This window comes from Chionomys nivalis, chromosome 19 (genome assembly GCF_950005125.1).
Source record: "Chionomys nivalis chromosome 19, mChiNiv1.1, whole genome shotgun sequence".
Lineage (NCBI taxonomy): Eukaryota > Metazoa > Chordata > Mammalia > Rodentia > Cricetidae > Chionomys > Chionomys nivalis.
Window position 1 is genome coordinate 55,899,610 of NC_080104.1, and position 16,002 is coordinate 55,915,611.

At 53.0% G+C, this 16,002-nt stretch overlaps 1 protein-coding gene across 1 annotated transcript; it reads right to left on the reverse strand.

Moving 5' to 3' along the window:
• Positions 1-300: 300 nt before the first annotated feature.
• Positions 301-15,220, reverse strand: Pwp2 (PWP2 small subunit processome component). The gene is made up of 21 exons (XM_057751830.1): positions 15,160-15,220; positions 14,147-14,259; positions 12,769-12,863; positions 12,493-12,592; positions 12,220-12,363; positions 11,624-11,759; positions 11,190-11,425; positions 10,336-10,479; positions 9,936-10,006; positions 9,275-9,411; positions 8,747-8,895; positions 8,497-8,644; positions 8,080-8,230; positions 7,307-7,487; positions 6,623-6,770; positions 5,557-5,665; positions 4,997-5,062; positions 3,929-4,147; positions 3,676-3,826; positions 3,486-3,560; positions 301-2,257 (listed from the first exon to the last, which is right to left on the reverse strand). The coding sequence occupies exons 1-21, from the start codon at positions 15,175-15,177 to the stop codon at positions 2,080-2,082; spliced, it is 2,769 nt and encodes a 922-aa protein (XP_057607813.1). The 5' UTR covers positions 15,178-15,220; the 3' UTR covers positions 301-2,079.
• Between the last annotated feature and the right edge of the window lie 782 nt (positions 15,221-16,002).

A 16,002-nucleotide genomic window follows, 5' to 3' on the forward strand; every position in this document is an offset into this window, starting at 1 on the left:
CTCCCGAGTGCTGGAATTAAAGCTGTGGTGGTTGCATTTGATGGAAGGCTTGTTACAGTCCAGTGTCCAGAGCTCCCAAAGTGTGACTGCCGGTCCCTTACCACCGTGAAAGCTGTCAAAGGTGGCTTCTTTCAGCTCCTGGGGGGTGGTCCTTAGCACAGCATTTGGAAACCAGCTGCCCGGTGTTTCTATCTTAAGATGGCAGCCCTTTCACGTTTAGGAGACATAGGAAATAGGCCTGGGGAGTAGAGCGTATGTAGAAGCCAGGGAGTGCACAGACGTGGGCGTGGTGGTCCAATATTTATTGGAAGCCAGGGTACAGATACTCAATGGAGTGGCAGCAATTTGCATCTGACCTCGTCCACAGGGGTGGAATGGGCATGGTTACCAAGAAGCAGGCCTGAAAGGAACTCCAAAGGGTGACTGAGCCCTGCTTCTGGTATAGTAATCAAACTTCAAGTTCGAGATGGGTGATGGCTGAAGTGTGGCTCGGTAGTACCTGCCTGTCACTCCCCAAGCCCTGTTCCAAGGTCAGCACCACACACACAAAAATGGTAGGGCTTCAAAAAAACTATATCCACTGCTGCAAACAGAAATCTCAGGAAGGCACTAAAACAAGTGAGGCCCCATTTGGGCAGCCAGGATCCTGCCCCTGTGCAGGCAAGATGTGAGCCCCCACCCCCCATTCTGAGCTATACACAGAAACAGTGTAGGAACAGGAAACCCGGAGATACCAGGCTGAGCTCTGGTTTCTCTCCATACCGTGGTCAAGCCTGAGTGTATTTCAGGTGACCAGGACAATGGCGCACCCCAACTGTGACACTAGGTGTCACATAGATCCATTCCTGTGGCCTGGACAGAGGCCAGTGGGCAGTTTCCGGCATGAGAGTTGAGACCTGTGGGTGACTTCACTGGTGAGCTGACACGCTAGAGTTGGTCAACCACTGAAGTATCAGTAGAGCGCCCCTCTGGCATGAAGGGACTGTTCCTCTCCCGTGTAACCTGTGCACACTGGCACTGGTCTGGCATGAAGAGACTGTCCCTCTCCCGTGTAACCTGTGCACACTGGCACTGGTCTGGCATGAAGGGACTGTCCCTCTCCCGTGTAACCTGTGCACACTGGCACTGGTCTGGCATGAAGGGACTGTCCCTCTCCCGTGTAACCTGTGCACACTGGCACTGGTCTGGCATGAAGGGACTGTCCCTCTCCCGTGTAACCTGTGCACACTGGCCTGGTCTGGGCAGGCTTCCCTGGCCAGCCTTGAGCTGTCACATCCACCCTCCTGCGTCAGCTCAGCACACTTTCTGGCTCACTCTGTATGCCTATAGATGACCAGGGCCACAGGCCTGAGCAGACAGCCACTCTGGTCTTTCCCGCTTAGTTGAAGACAATGTCTCACCCAGGACACACTATAAACATCAGGAACTCAAAGTTGAGAAATGAAGTCCTCACATTTTTAAAAAAGCTTTCCAACCCTAAGTTGGGAAAAAGGGTTCATTCTCAGAAGTCCGCATTAAAAATATAAATAACCGACAGAAGCTTGCAAGTCCACACTTCTCAGAAGTCTATATGCAGGATCACCACAACGCCAGCATTCTGGGCCTACAGCACACACGTGCCCATGGTATGCATCCCAGTCCTGGACCTGAAAGGTTGGCTTGCTGCCTCATGGCAGCGTGTGCAGTCTCACAGCAAGAGTCTGGCCGCAGGGTTCTGAGGCCTCTGGCATCGCTCACTTTCTGGGCTCAGGGGCACAGTGGTTCCATCTCCAATTAGGCAGTGAGGTGGGGCTTCTACACTGGGGAGTCTACACTGACTCTAGTCAGTGAGGCCGTGAGGTGGGGCTTCTACACCAGCATCTCCAGTCAGTGAGGCCGTGAGGTGGGGCTTCTACACCAGCATCTCCAGTCAGTCAGGCCGTGAGATGGGGCTTCTATACCAGCATCTCCAGTCAGTCAGGCCATGAGGTGGGGCTCCTACACCAGCATCTCTAGTCAGTCAGTCAGTGAGGCCGTGAGGTGGGGCTCCTACACCAGCATCTCTAGTCAGTCAGTCAGTGAGGCCGTGAGGTGGGACTTCTACACCAGCATCCCCTCTTCTTCCTCATCATCCGCAGCCATCCCGAGTAGGTGTAGACTGTCATCATCAGACGCGTCTGTGTCCTCTTCTGTGTCTAAAGGCTCCAGAGTGCGCTTTACGCCCCGCTGCTTGGAAACTGCCAGAGCGTACTGGATGTTGTAACGGTTCCAGTTACAGCTGGGGACACAGGACATTAGGTCAGCACAAGCGTCCCACTCTGCCCCCACCAGCAGGACTGAATGCAACTGTTCCCCAAAATTACTCCTCCTCTGTCAGGCTGATTCAGTTCCTGCTGCACCCCGTGTAGGGCAGCGTCTGGCCTGCTTTCCTTGCTGGCCCTTCCGTTATAGCCTTTACAGAGCCAGGGGCCGACTCTCTACATTCACAGGACTAAGGGGAAGTCTCAGACCTTATCTCCCAGAGCCATGGTTGAGAGCAAAATCCAGCAGAAAGGAAAAGCCGCACCTTGCACTTGTGGGTGCCATGGCTATCAAACAAGGCTGCTTTGCAAATGTACACAAAGCTAAAAATGCCTACTATGCCTTGGCAAAACAAACAAACAAACAACCAGGAACAAGGCTTGGAGGAGGAAACGGAGATGTGAGAGTATTCTCTTACAGATCTGTGGGGTCAGGGATGCATCAGCCAGGGAAAGATTAATTAAGCTTAGCCAAGCAGACCACCATACCCTAGCACAACCACCTCCAACACCAGTCTTCCTGCAGCTAGGCAGGAAAAAATGGCCACAAGGAAGAAGGGCTTGCTCTAGATTCAAAAGCATTATAAAGATAATCAGGAGGACTATGGGACCAGTGCCCAGGTGCCAGCCTCTCCCAGGGACCTGAATGGAGAGACTAGTAGACAGGATATCTCACAGATCACCACACACCACCTGGAGGAGGAGGCTGAGGAAAGGAAGGACTGACATGGGCTCTTTCTAGCTAGCACTGTCCAAGTACGGTATATACTTGTATATACTCTGCCAACACTGCCATACCAGGGAAACCTGCACACACTGGTCAGATCCCAGAAATCAACTCTACCTGGCAGCAAGATGCACAGCCACCTCTCATTGCCCAGAGACGATGTGTGAATCCAGGCTAGGCGGCCTGGTCCTGCAATTCTGAAGTGGCCATCCCCAGGGTGGCAGGCTCTCACTACATCTCAGGCATATCCTACCTCCACCCGACCAACTGTGTAAGTGTTTGGTGTCCTCACTTTAACGTCAGACAGCCAGAGGTGATCATTACACTCAGATCACAGTTCACCCAGCAGAGCAGAACGTGCACTCTGACACCAGAGTATTCTGTCCCCAAATCAGACAGCACAGGGAGCAATCCTGACTAGTATCAGCCTCACGAGCCCTACCCTGCCCTGCCCCCCCGCCCCAACCCCAGGCACGTACAGCTTGGAAACGTCATCCAGATGCCGCTGGAGGCCCTTCTGAAGGAACTGGACCACAGGCAGCAAGTGCCCCGCCCTGGAAAGAAGAAGTTGTCAGTGTGCGTGTGCAGAGAAAGCTTCCCTGTGGCCATGATCAAATGGCTTGGTGACTTGACTAGCAGGTGAAGAGCAAGGGGGAACCCATTTTATACCTGGACTTCAGCCGCTGTCCGTGTGACATAAGTAACTTCTGGGTCCATATAAGGTAAAATTCAAGGTGCCTAGACTCCTCAAAAGAGGCAGCTAAGAACTCAAGCACTTTCTCTACATACAGCTCAGGAAGGGAAGCGCTGACAACATCAACTGCAAAAGAAAAGCCAGGCTCAGTTTGCAAAGAAGTTGCCAGGAAGAATGGACATGGAGTTCCTCTGTATTAGCAGAACAGGGCTGGTGGTCCTGGCTTACTTTCGTCCTGTGGCACAGCCTCCAGGGCCTCCTGTGCCAGTTTCCTCTCATTGAGCCGGAAGGCCATGAGGATGGCACGGGTAAACTCCCTCTGTCGTAGTGCCTCACGGATCCGCCCAGGTGTCACACTCGTGTCCAGCTCAAAGGGGTCAAAGAGCATCTGGGCATCCAGAGAGAAGATGAGGAGCCCTTCTGTGCTGGTGGCCGCCCAGCAGCGCCCTATAGAGCAAGCAGCACGGGAACTTCCTCAAAACTTGAAAGCTCACTTAGGCCCCACTTCAGAGTGGCTGTCAACAGACTGCTGGCAGACATTCTCCCAGGATTGTGACTCAGATGCCCACTTCCTCGGGTTGGTCCAGGAGTCAGCAGGCTTCCCAAACAGGGAACAACAGGACAGACCTGAGCCTTGAAGGCCATAGTTTGTGCTGCAGTTGCTCAAGCTACCCACGCCAAGGGTGTGCCCACACACTGGGCATAATCAATCAACAGTGACCTATCTTAGAAAACCAAAGCTGCACAATTGTGTAACAGGGCAGATGGGACAGATCTGGACCTCAGGCTGTGGTTTATGGACAGCTGGTCTACCTCCCACAATGGGAAGCGAGACACAGGGTGATCACCTTCAAACGTGTCTGACACAGAACGACAACACACCATACCTCACCCTGTCCCCTCCACCACTGCAGCAGTGTTCAGGACCCTAGACCCTGGCTGCTGCAACGGAGGATACAAACCTAGCAAGCCTCAGGCCTGGGCAGACCCTTGAACACACTGAAGGAGAGAGGCACTAGCAGTAGCTGAGGTTTTGAGAGTCTGCCACCTAGGAAGGATACCTAGACTGCCACTCCCAGGAACAGGGCTCAGGACCCCACTATAGCTAGTATGGTAGGGAAGGAATTTAAAAGCTGTCCACATCAAGAGCCAGGGTAAACATGGAACCAGCCATTTCCTATCCCCAGGACATCAATGCCTAGAACCTGCCAGCAGCAGCTTAACCCTGCCCCTGAGAACGAAGGCCTTGACACCTATCAGGATCGGCACCTGCTAATGAGGGTTACCCAGGCTCACCAGTGGGAGAGAAGCGCAGAGAAGTTACCCTGATTTCAGGTTTGAAATGTCTGGAACTCATATCACCTGAGGAGGAAAAACAATTGTACTTACTTACTTGACTGCCTTCTGCAGTCAGCCTTCAGGTCCACTGTGCTGCCCAATGACAGTCACAGGGACCTACAAAGAACAGCTTTCTCAGAGTTCAGGAGGGAAGAAGCCCTTCTAACCCTGTCACAGTGCTGTGCCTCAGGGAGCTGGGCATCAGTGCACAGGTCTGAGGGCATCTGCTGGCCAGCAGACGGCTCTGGCTGGCCCAGGGAAAGCCTCCAGAAAGGTGGTACTCCAGCTTCTGACTCATGTTTACTGGGACAGTCTATCTGGGATCTGGGTGGCTCCTAGCACCGAGTCTCCGGAGCAAAGAGATGGGGCCTTCTCCCATATGAAGCAGCCCAGGCACCCAGGTTCCAGAAAAATGGCACAATGCAGAAACAGCTAGACTCCTCACTGCAGTCCCACGGAGGGAGCAGCAGTGTCATCAAGAAAAGCAGGTGGTGGACAGGTAAAGGACATCTGCTCACCTTTCCTTACACCCGGCAAGGGAATTGCGACGCCATTCTCCTCCCCAGCATCTTGATCAATGAGTGCCAAATTGCCAAACTCTGTCATCTTTCTTCGGTTCAGAAATTCCTAGGATAGAAGCCATCCTATTATTGCTCGCCCATATCACCAACCACGCCTTAACTGATGCGTGGACCCTGCCCACAGAACCTTCCTCCAGAGCATGCACACAGACAGCTGCAGGCAGTCACAGGCTAGCTCAGAGGCCTCACCCATACTCCGGAGGCAAACTGAGTATGAGGAGGGTTTAGGGCACAGACTGGTGAAGAAGGGCAGATACCCAAAGGGTAGTGAGGATACAGCCCTTTAACACTGGGGCTGCACAGAGGGCAGGGACACCAGAAAGCTGTGCCTGGCTAAGACCTGCCTTTGTGATGTGGGAGTGTCATATCAATCTGTTGATTTCATTGGTTAAGTAATAAAGAAACTGCTTGGCCCTCATAGGTTAAAACATAGGTGGGTGGAGTAAACAGAACAGAATGCTGGGAGGAAGAGGAAGTGAGCTCAGACTCGACAGCTGCTCTCTGGAGCAGATGCCATGCTCCCCTCTCCCCGGCAGACGCAATAAAGCTCCAACCCAGGATGGACGTAGGCTAGACTCTTCCCGGTAAGCACACCTTGGGGTGCTACACACATGAATAGAAATGGGCCAAGCAGTGTTTAAAAGAATACAATGCGTGTGTTGTTATTTTGGGTATAAAGCTAACCATGCGGGAGCCGGGCTGTGGGAAGAGGCCCGCAGCTCCTTCAACACCTTTGTTCTCTTCCTTCCCTAGTTTCTTCCTTCACAGGGCTCTGAAGAAGCCTGTTAACTGTCTTGAGCCAGTTTATGCCAAACGCTCCTGTCTTCCAAGCAACCTAACCAAGCAGTTATCAGTCCCAAAGAAGGTAAAGATGCCAGGCCCTGGGAGTGTGGGCTCTTCTGGGCAGTCAGGCCAGTATAGCCTTCCCACTTTACCATGGCCATACGCCATGTGCCAACCCCTTGGCCCACTCAAGGCCCATGGAGCCAAAACACCTGCTTACCTCCATGGCATCCAGAGACAGGTTGCAGGAAAGCTCAAATCTCTTCACCAGGATCTGCTCCCGGACGTGATAAAGGCACACAAACTTGGACATGCCTCCTGCCAGAATGTTCTGCCCATCCGCAGAGTAACACAGGGTAGTGAAAGCCCTGGAAGACACAGTTCCTCAAGCACTAAGCACTTTGACATGTGGGCTCAAAAGTCACCTGGAGTAGGTAGGAACCCCACAGTGACACACTCACACTATTGTTGCTCAAGGTTCTCTGGTCAACCTTAGCAACCTTATGACCCCCAAAGCAACACATAGCCAGATGGCACCACCTAGGGGGCCCACGAGAGACAGCCCAGAATCGGTCAGAACTATGTGGTTCTAGTTGGGCACAAGAGGGCAGGAAAAGCAGCACACATGCTATCGGCCCTCTTAGCCTCTCCTTGGGACCACACCAGGCTGATGGCAATGGCTTGCCAACTGGAGAACTCCTTATCTGCAGGTGTAAAGACCAGCAAATCCACAGCACCTCCTTAATGGGTATGATATGGACTTCCTTGGATCTCTTTGCTATAGAGGCTCAGGCCCCACCTACCTCCACTAGGGACTAGTTGCATTTAGCAAACAAGCCGGCAAAGGAGCCTCTGTGCCCTGTGCTGGCCACCCCCCACTCTTGTCAGAAGAGCTGAGACTTACTTGCCCTTGGCTGAATGTTTGGCTGTGATCTTGTCCAGCTCCTTCCTGCCTGTCTTGAGATCATGCCTGCCCTCGATGGAGCCCACCTGTACAGCGTTCTCAGGGTCCCAGAAGACGATCTGTGAGTTCAGTGTGGCCACAGCTAGCTCTGCACCATCAGGCCGAAAAGCCACTGACAGGGCTAGAGAGAGACCAACATCAGGCCCAGGAGAGTAGGGATATTCCTTGAGAGCAGCACCGACCCTGAAAGGCAGCACAGTCCAGCCAGGAACAAACCAGCACCACTGGCTACCTCGGTGATGATGCAGAGGGGGCTTGGTGCCAAGACACACAAGTCTGACAGAAGGGCTGTTGGGCTGGAGGTGAATCACACCCAGATTACCCTGAGGCAGTACAGAGTGACAGAACCTAAGGACAGGTCTGAGGCAGGAAGCACACAGGTCCCGGTAGCACAGTCTGCACAGGGCACTCCCAGGGACTCAGTGGTTTTAGCTCTGGAAAGCAACAGGGAACTTGACAAAAGCCCAAGGGCTCCCAGCCTGACGCAGCCTGCCAACGGGCCAAACAACCAGTTTCCTCTGGTCCCAACACCAACCTTGGGGGCTGCTGCCTCTGCGGGTCTAGCATCATTCTCACCCCACCCCCACTGAGCTCATGCCAAACACTCAGCTAGGATCAAGGAGGGGGCACTCTAGAGGAGATCAAGGCTGGAGAGCGACAGGAGAAAAATAGCTCTGGCCCTGGCCTGTCTGCAGACCCCAGCCATAGCTCACCATCAGAGGTCAAAGCCAAGGTCTCTTTGGTTCTCCAGCTGTCAAACATGTCCCATAGGCGCACTGTCTTGTCCCAAGAGGCACTGGCCAGGATGGACTTCATTGGGTTAAAGCAAAGACCACTGATGGGCCCCTCGTGGCCAGACAGAACCTACAGAGGCAGAGAAGCAGAGGCGGATGTGGGAAGGGCTGGAGCACTGATGCAGGCTGTAATGAGGGAGTGCAGGAAGGCCAGGCCGACCCCTCCATTAACCGCTGTGGCTTGTTACATGGAGCTCTGGGCTGAGCTCTGCACCCAGGTCCCTGAGCCCCAGCCACTGCATTGGTTTTATAAGGCGGAAAGCAGTGACAGTCCGGCCCACCTGCCACCCAGCACCCTAAGTCCATGCATGGTCCAGGGGACCAGATGGCTCTTACATCAAGAAGTCTGCCTGTCTGCATGGACCACACAAAGATCTCGAAGGAGTCCTGAGCCCCTGCAGACACGATTTCCCCACTTGAGTCAACAGCCACACAAGAGAACTGCGTGGGGCGTGGAGACGTGAAGGTGCGGAAATTCCGGTACCTGAACACAAATAAGGTCAAAGCAGACTGCAATACACACCTGTACCTCTGGAGTGCCTGACCACACAGGAACTGGAGCCCTAGTGCTTGGAGGGGAACTCACCTGTGAAGGTCAAAGGCCCTCACAGTTCCATCCAAGGAAGAGGTGACAATGACATGGCCAGTGGTGGTGAATGTTACACCGGTGACCCCGCTGGAATGTTCCGTAAAAGTCACAAAGCAGAAGCCACTGAGGGTATTCCATACCTTGACCTATAGCAGGAGCATACGGGAGCCATCAACACAGTCACCCCAGACCCTGTCCATGCAGCCTCACACACAGGCACAGTGGCTGTACCAGGTGACGTCTAGAGAAGCCACCTGCCCCCCAAAGTGGAGACTGAGGGCACGTGAGGGTGGTAATAGAGTTCTAGGCCCAGTAAGCGCCTGCCACTTCAGATGCTGGCTGCTGCCATTGTTACCCTTACAGAGTCAGAAACAGGGACATTCAGACACTCAAGACACTCTCCTTTCAAAGTCCACTAAATAGTCTTTTGGGGGCCCACTAAGGCTGTTAAACCCGAGAAATCAAAGCCAACTCTCCGCCCACTTGGCCTACCCACAGCTCAGCCCAATGAAGCCCAATGCCCACCTTGCCATCGTCCCCACCAGTGACGATATACTGCCCATCAGGGGAGTAGGCCAGCGACACCATGCTGTTGAAGTGGCCCTGTTGCTTGAGCACATAGGATTCACTCTGCCACTCCCACACCAGCAGCTGGCCCAGGCCTGTGGGTACAGGAAAGCTGAGGTACTGTCTGGACGCCTACCTCTGCACACAGCATGGGACAGGGTGTCCCCAACTACTCCTGCGGTACAGTCAGCTGGGGCTGGGCTCACCTTGAGCATTCCCTAAGAGCACAGCCCAAGGCAGCCCAGGGCATGGGGAGTGGCCCCACCACCTGCAGCTGGGCAGGCGGCTGGACTGGAGCAGAGGCCAGGTCCAGGACACCTGCTAAAGGCCAAGACCAAGGGGCTGTTGAAGGACTGACATTTAAGTGTGAGCCTCAGAAGATCAACAGTCTGCAGCCTTCAGGGACTCTTTGCCATATGCACCATCTTCGACTGCTGAGCTTCTGCTCAGGATAGGTCAAGGAAAGTCACTCTCCCCAGGGAAGCTGGCTTCTACTACAGGAGGTACAGTGTGGCCTTACAAGCTCCAGTCTGGCTTCACCAGGCTCTGTCCCAAGACTCAACTTCAGGTCAGCTTTAGGGTGGAAGTTTCCCTTCTACTGCAGAGCAGAGAAACCAACCTGAGCAGCCAAAGGCGATCCAGTCCCCAGAGCTGTTGATGGCAACTGAAGCAACCCTCTGATCGGAGATACTGAGCAGAGAAGGGCACAGGAAGGGCAGGGTGAACAGAAGTGGCCACCCTGTCCCCCGCTGCTCCCTCCTCCCCGCTGCAGGAGCTCAGGTCCCTGCACACTGGCACCTTCCTGCGGTTACTTGAGGAACTAGCACTTTAACTCATTGGGTTCCTGAGGTAAGAACAGAATGAAAAAAACCAAGACAGAAGATGGATACCCATACCCAGGCACCTGAGACCGACACCTGTGGCTGGCACGGAGGGCACAGATTGGTGGGAAGCAGCAGGCACATTCACCCTGGGCCTCACTGTGCGTGTACAGAAGTGCCCCAGCGAGCCAGACTCACCTTAGGGAGTGGATGAGGTTGAACTCTGGGAGCTCATGCAGATGGAATATTCCAGAAGCAAAACCCGTGACCAAAAGATGAATCTTCTTATGATAAGCAGCAGCTGTAAGGTTGTTAAAGTCTCCTTCTTTATTCAAGAAGTACCTGGATTAATAGACAGAGGGACACAGGCTCTGTCTTCAAGCTCGGGGTGGGTCTGGGTCTCCACTCACACCCAGAAGCCTGGGTCAGAGGCACATGAGAGCAAGCTGCGCCTTGTGCTGTAGAAGCAGCACCAGCAGCTGCCAGGCCCAGTGTTTCCTTCTAGCACGCTGCCTTCCCTAGCGAGTCCTGTCTGCATGTAAGGGTGACCCTGGGAGCACTTCTATGTTTCCTGAGTCTTCTTCAGCGCTTTCTTCCTTTATTGCCCGCAGACTCTAACCTTCCACACTGGCACCTGCCCACAGGCACAGTGGATGCTCTCCCACTAGGATGAGGTCAAGCACACCCCTTCCTGGTCTACGTCCTGACTCTACCTGGGACATCCTGAGATCTGACAGAGCCCTTCAGTCCACCCCTACCTGACACAGCAGGGCGGTGCTTTCCCATCCCACACATATGCTCACCTACAGCTATGAACTCTGCTCTCCGTGGTCATGAACAGTCTCTGTATATGACGTCATTCATTTGGACCTGTCAGACCATGAGGCAGCAGGTCCTCTAGCCTTTAGGACAGGGTCTTACACCTACTCCTTAAGGACCTCAATCCAGGTTTACAGACAAGGAGCTTGTTCTCTGGACCGAGCTCTAGGTGCTCCCCAATACAGTCCCCACTTCAGGAGCATAGACCGGAGTACCCAGACTTGGAGACATACTTGGCCAGCCGTGAGTACTTCACTTTCCCAACTTTCTCCTGTTCAGCTGGCATGGCCTTCCCTCGGATGGTGGTTTCTCGCTCCCCTTCCTCTTCATCCTCCTCCTCCTCCTCTTCGTCCTTCTTCTTCTGAAGTAGGTCTGCCTTCCAGCCCCTAGGGGCTTTCAGCTTTAGGCCCTCAGGGAGTGTGTCACACTGCCACACACACAGGGCTCCATCTTGGCTGAGTGAGTACAGCTGCAAGAGAAGCACCGGGGCTGGAAACAGGCCACTCATTTGATGCCTGGGCCCTTGTATCAGGTGCCCCCTCCAGTGTGGCTTTTGGATTCCAACTCCACCAAGAGTGTCCAGGGCGAATCCTAAAAGACCCGCAAGCAACCTAGCGGCAGCCTCATGGAGACGCAGAGTAGGAACTGCAGCAAGGGGCGTACGTACATCCAGACTGTTGGACTCAAAGAAGCAGGCCACGATGGCATCCTTGTGTCCACCCAGGGCATAGTAGATGAGGTTGTCCCAGCGCTCAGCTCCAAACACCCATGTGGACATGTCTTTGCTTCCAACCACAAAGCATCTGGGATAGAGAACCTTGCTCAGAGGCCATGACAGGGCCACTCCCCTTCTCTAAGTGCAACCAACCTCACCTCAGCACCCAAGATAAGACAGAAACCCGCAAATGCCTTCAGGGTAAGGACAATCAGTGTGTGAGGCGGGACCCAGGCTGGCCTTGAAATCACAGAGATCCACCTGCCTCTGTCTCCCAAGTGCTAGAACTAAAGGTGTGAGCCACCACTGCCCAGCTCTGAATTGCAACTCTTATTTCTACAAAGATCTGCATTCTACTAGGTTTCCAGTGACAGATCAGAGAAGGAAGAATACTACAGGCCTCACTCAGAGCTAGCTCAGTCTGACTGTTGGAGACTGGACTTAACGAAAAGAAGGCACATGGCACATTTTAAAATGCAGCCATGGCTTACAGGAAGGAGACTGCACTCTCCAGGGACAGACGGTCCAAGGTGCCCCCCCAGCCTCACTTGGAGTCATCTGTCCAGTCAATGCATGTGGTCTCATCGTAGGGTCCAAAATAGGTTTTGTCCAAAACAAATGCATTGAATTCTCGCTTCTTTCCGGGGGCATGGTACATCTGAGCAATGTTGCCCTTGGTAACAACAAATTTTCTGCAGAGGAAACAGGGTCACAGGTGATACAGGGAACTGACAATAGCTGGTCCAAGATCAGTACCCGGTATCTGCTCTTTGCAGAGTGGCACCCACAGTGACACCCGGTCAGGAGACTGATGCTCTTACCTGCCATCGGGGGAGAAGGAGACACTGTGCACGGAACCCTTGAAGTGGAAGTGGTGCAGCACAGACCTGCAGGTCAAGCTGACTAACAGAGCCTCGCCCCCTGCAAGAAGCCAGAGCAAGAAGGTGGCCACCTGACCCCAGGTGCAGCACATCTGCGATGAAATGCAGGAAGGTGCTGGACATGGGCACAGGTTGCCTGCACCCATGCAATGAAGTTCAGCGTGGCTGTGGTGATGCCCTTGTCACACAGTGCCTACCCACACGGGGACTGATTACCTTCATCAACGATGATTGCAAGGCGACCATCTGGAGACAGCCCCACACACTTGATGTTGTACTTAGTAGCCAGAGGCAACGTATCTGATCTGTTGCTGAGAAACACAAAAACACCTTACACAACTGGTCTCATGCACTTAGACAAGGGAGCCAGCTAGACTAACAGCTGACTCTCCTGCCATCGGGGCCCTTATGCTAGAGTTCATTCCCTCCTGCCCTCCCAGGTAGGCTTGGCATTGACCCTGGATATTCTTTTTTTTTTTTTTTTTTTTTTTAAAAAAAGATTTATTTATTATGAATACAGTATCCTCAGTGCTTTGCCTGCAGGCCAGAAGAGGGCACCAGATCTCATTACAGATGGTTGTGAGCCACCATGTGGTTGCTGGGAATTGAACTCAGGGACTTTGTAAGAGCAGGTGGTGTTCTTAACCACTGAGCCATCGCTCCAGCCCCGACCCTGGATATTCTTAAAGAAATGAGAACAGGGAAAGTACACAAAAGGAAAAGAAGCAAGCTTTGACTGGGCCGCGCGGGGTGTGTGTGTAATATCTGTAAGTCCAAACAAGATCCTAATTTCATTATTTTGTCTGAGCTTTCTTTAATAAACGGGTTCTCTTTACTCCAAAGTCCCTGAGAAGATGCTATTTAAAGAAACAGCGACATAGAAGATGTCTATGACTCTATAGAGCCATCGCAGTCATCACCAACAGGCAGAGCAGGTTCCACTGCTGCCACATCCTACAAAGCCTGGAAGCGGAGGTCCAGAGCCAGCCAACAAACTAAGGCAGCAGAACAGAGAGCACAGGGGCCTGGAACACTGGTCTCTTGCCCAGGCCATACAGGGTCAGCCCACAGCCTCAGACAATCTTGGGTAGAGTTGAGTCATCCCCAGCCAGACAGAAAGGGGACTGCACATTTGCTTGGGCTCACAAAGCTAAACTTGACCTTGAGCTGCCAAGCTGCCCATTCTAGACCTCATCATCTCAGCAGGGTAGCCAGGAACCACCAAGGCTACTGAGCAAGAGTCCAGGGCAGCCTGAACGCTCCAAACCACTTGGCCTGGGGTCCTCAGAGGCTTTCCCTGATACAAGTGCTCACTTTTGAGCTAACCCTACTTGTCACCACCTCCGCAGAAGAGGTAGGGTCCCTTGGCAGACAAGAGCTGAAAGGCTCATGACTTTTCCTTTCTCTTTACGGGTAATGTCGGTATCCCAGACACTAAAACAAAAATTGGGTATCCCAACAGCCAACTCTACCATGACCTGTGGCCTCCTACATCTAGTAGCCCTGCAAGCCACATAGAGGAAGGCTAAGAGGACAGCTAGCCTTCATGTGTAGGGTAGAGCTGTCATTGTTAACATTGCTTCTCCATACTTACTTCTTAAGGTCAAACACAGTGACTCTATTTCCCACAGGGCTGATAACAGAATTCCCATCGCAGGTGAAATTTAAGTTTCCACACCGATAAACTGTACCCAACAAATTCGAGAACTGCGAAGAAAATGAGGCAGTCTTAAAACAAAGGAAACAGTGCCAACTCTCTGAAATGGTGAAGGGAGGCGTTTGCAGAGGTGGCAAAGAACCTGACACCCAGGCAGGACAAGAACCCAACCTAATTCTCAGGAGCCCAGGGTTCCCACTAAGGGTAAGAAACTCCTAAGGCAAGAGGCCTTTGCCAGGCACAGAAGGGCATAAGATGCCCACTCCAGACCAGAGAAGCTGCATTAGTGAACAAGGCTCCAGGAGGAGCTCACCACACCGAACAGTACTATGCACCAGCGTTCCAATCTACTCGTTCAATTATCAAACACAAGCATTGCCATCCAGCAGACACAGCTCAGTGCAGACACCCAGACCTGTGTGCTATGTCCAATATGAAGAGAAACGGCACACAGCCAATCGGACTGATACCCAAACACAGCAGGGTCAGGAGTGCAGTCAGGTAGCTGCTAAGACGGACTGCCGAGGCTGAAACCTAAGGCAGGAATCGGTCAGGCCAAGGCCTGGGTTGTAAGTGGACAGCCATGCAACGCTACAATACTGGGCAGAACTTGGCTTCTAAGAGGTGTGACAAGTTCCAGGCGTGCTGTGGAGACTGCTCCTAGGACTGGCGGCCCTGCAGAGAGCTGGATGTGGCTTGAGGTTCTTTCAGCAGCTAATTCTGTAACGTCTGAGAGGATGAGTGAGAACAGGCTGGGTACAGCCCTTGAGACCCACTCTAGAGGAGTCGGAACTTCAGTGTGACTGGTAGAGGAACAGGAGCAACAGCTTGCGACGGGCAGGCCCACCAGTGCTTCCACAGGCGGCCGATATGCCAAGGACCTCGGTTTCTCCTGCGTCCGCCAAGCCTTCGCTCGCCCTCCCGCTGCCCCCGCCCAGCCCCCTGCTCACCCGGTAAGCGAACTTCATCTTGCAGCCACACGTGGGGGTCCGTCCTGAGCCACTTCCGGAATCCGAACTACCTCCGGCGTGCAGAAACGCAATTCCGGGGCGGGGCCACGACAAGAGCGTCCGGAGAGTTCCCGCCCCCTCCCCGCCGCCAGCCGGCACTACGCAGGCGCTGGGAGAACTGGCTCAAAGAGACCCCTAGGACCAAGGAGAGAGCCCCGCTAATCTCTGGGTCTCGCTGTGCAGCTTCTGTGGGCTCCGGCAGATCACCGCATACTGAACTGTGACCGAGCCATCGCAAAAGAACCAAGTTCAAACGGAGTTTTTTCTTAAAATGTGTATTTTTAAGAGTTTAATGCTTACACTTATAACAATCTTAGTACAGTGGCTGGCCTCTGTCATATTACAGAATACTACGAAAATGGCACCAACTCCTTGGCTGTCAAGGCAGCCTTTACCTTCCCTAGCCCGAGTCCCAGAGAACAGCTGCCAGCTGTCTTACAGAGAAAGGGCGTCTTTATGAGAAATAAAATCTTAAAGTCTTGTAGGGCTTATTTTAAACACCACAATGGAAGGGATTTACAGTGATCTGCCCAGTTCTTACATAAAAGGTGGCAAGTTTAATTTTTTTAAAAAAACTTAACCTTGTTTTAAACTCTAGAGAAAAAGCCATGTTATCGCCTCTTCATGTGATTTCTATTCTTGCCTGAAACGTACAGGCACCTACTCCAGGCTGCACAATGGGGCTGTAGGCAGGAGACATTAAATACAATTCCTACGTTACAATCAGAAGTTACAATTCTTCCAATCACAGGAGACCCCAAGAAATTCACAATTATAACGGAC

Coding starts and splice junctions, on each gene's coding strand:
- Pwp2 (XM_057751830.1), bottom strand. Junction 11,760..12,219: donor GACTGGACAGATGACTCCAA/GTGAGGCTGGGG, acceptor TCTCTATCCCAG/ATGCTTTGTGGTTGGAAGCA. Junction 4,148..4,996: donor TCTGCGCTTCTCTCCCACTG/GTGAGCCTGGGT, acceptor CTTGCTCTATAG/GGCGCTGCTGGGCGGCCACC.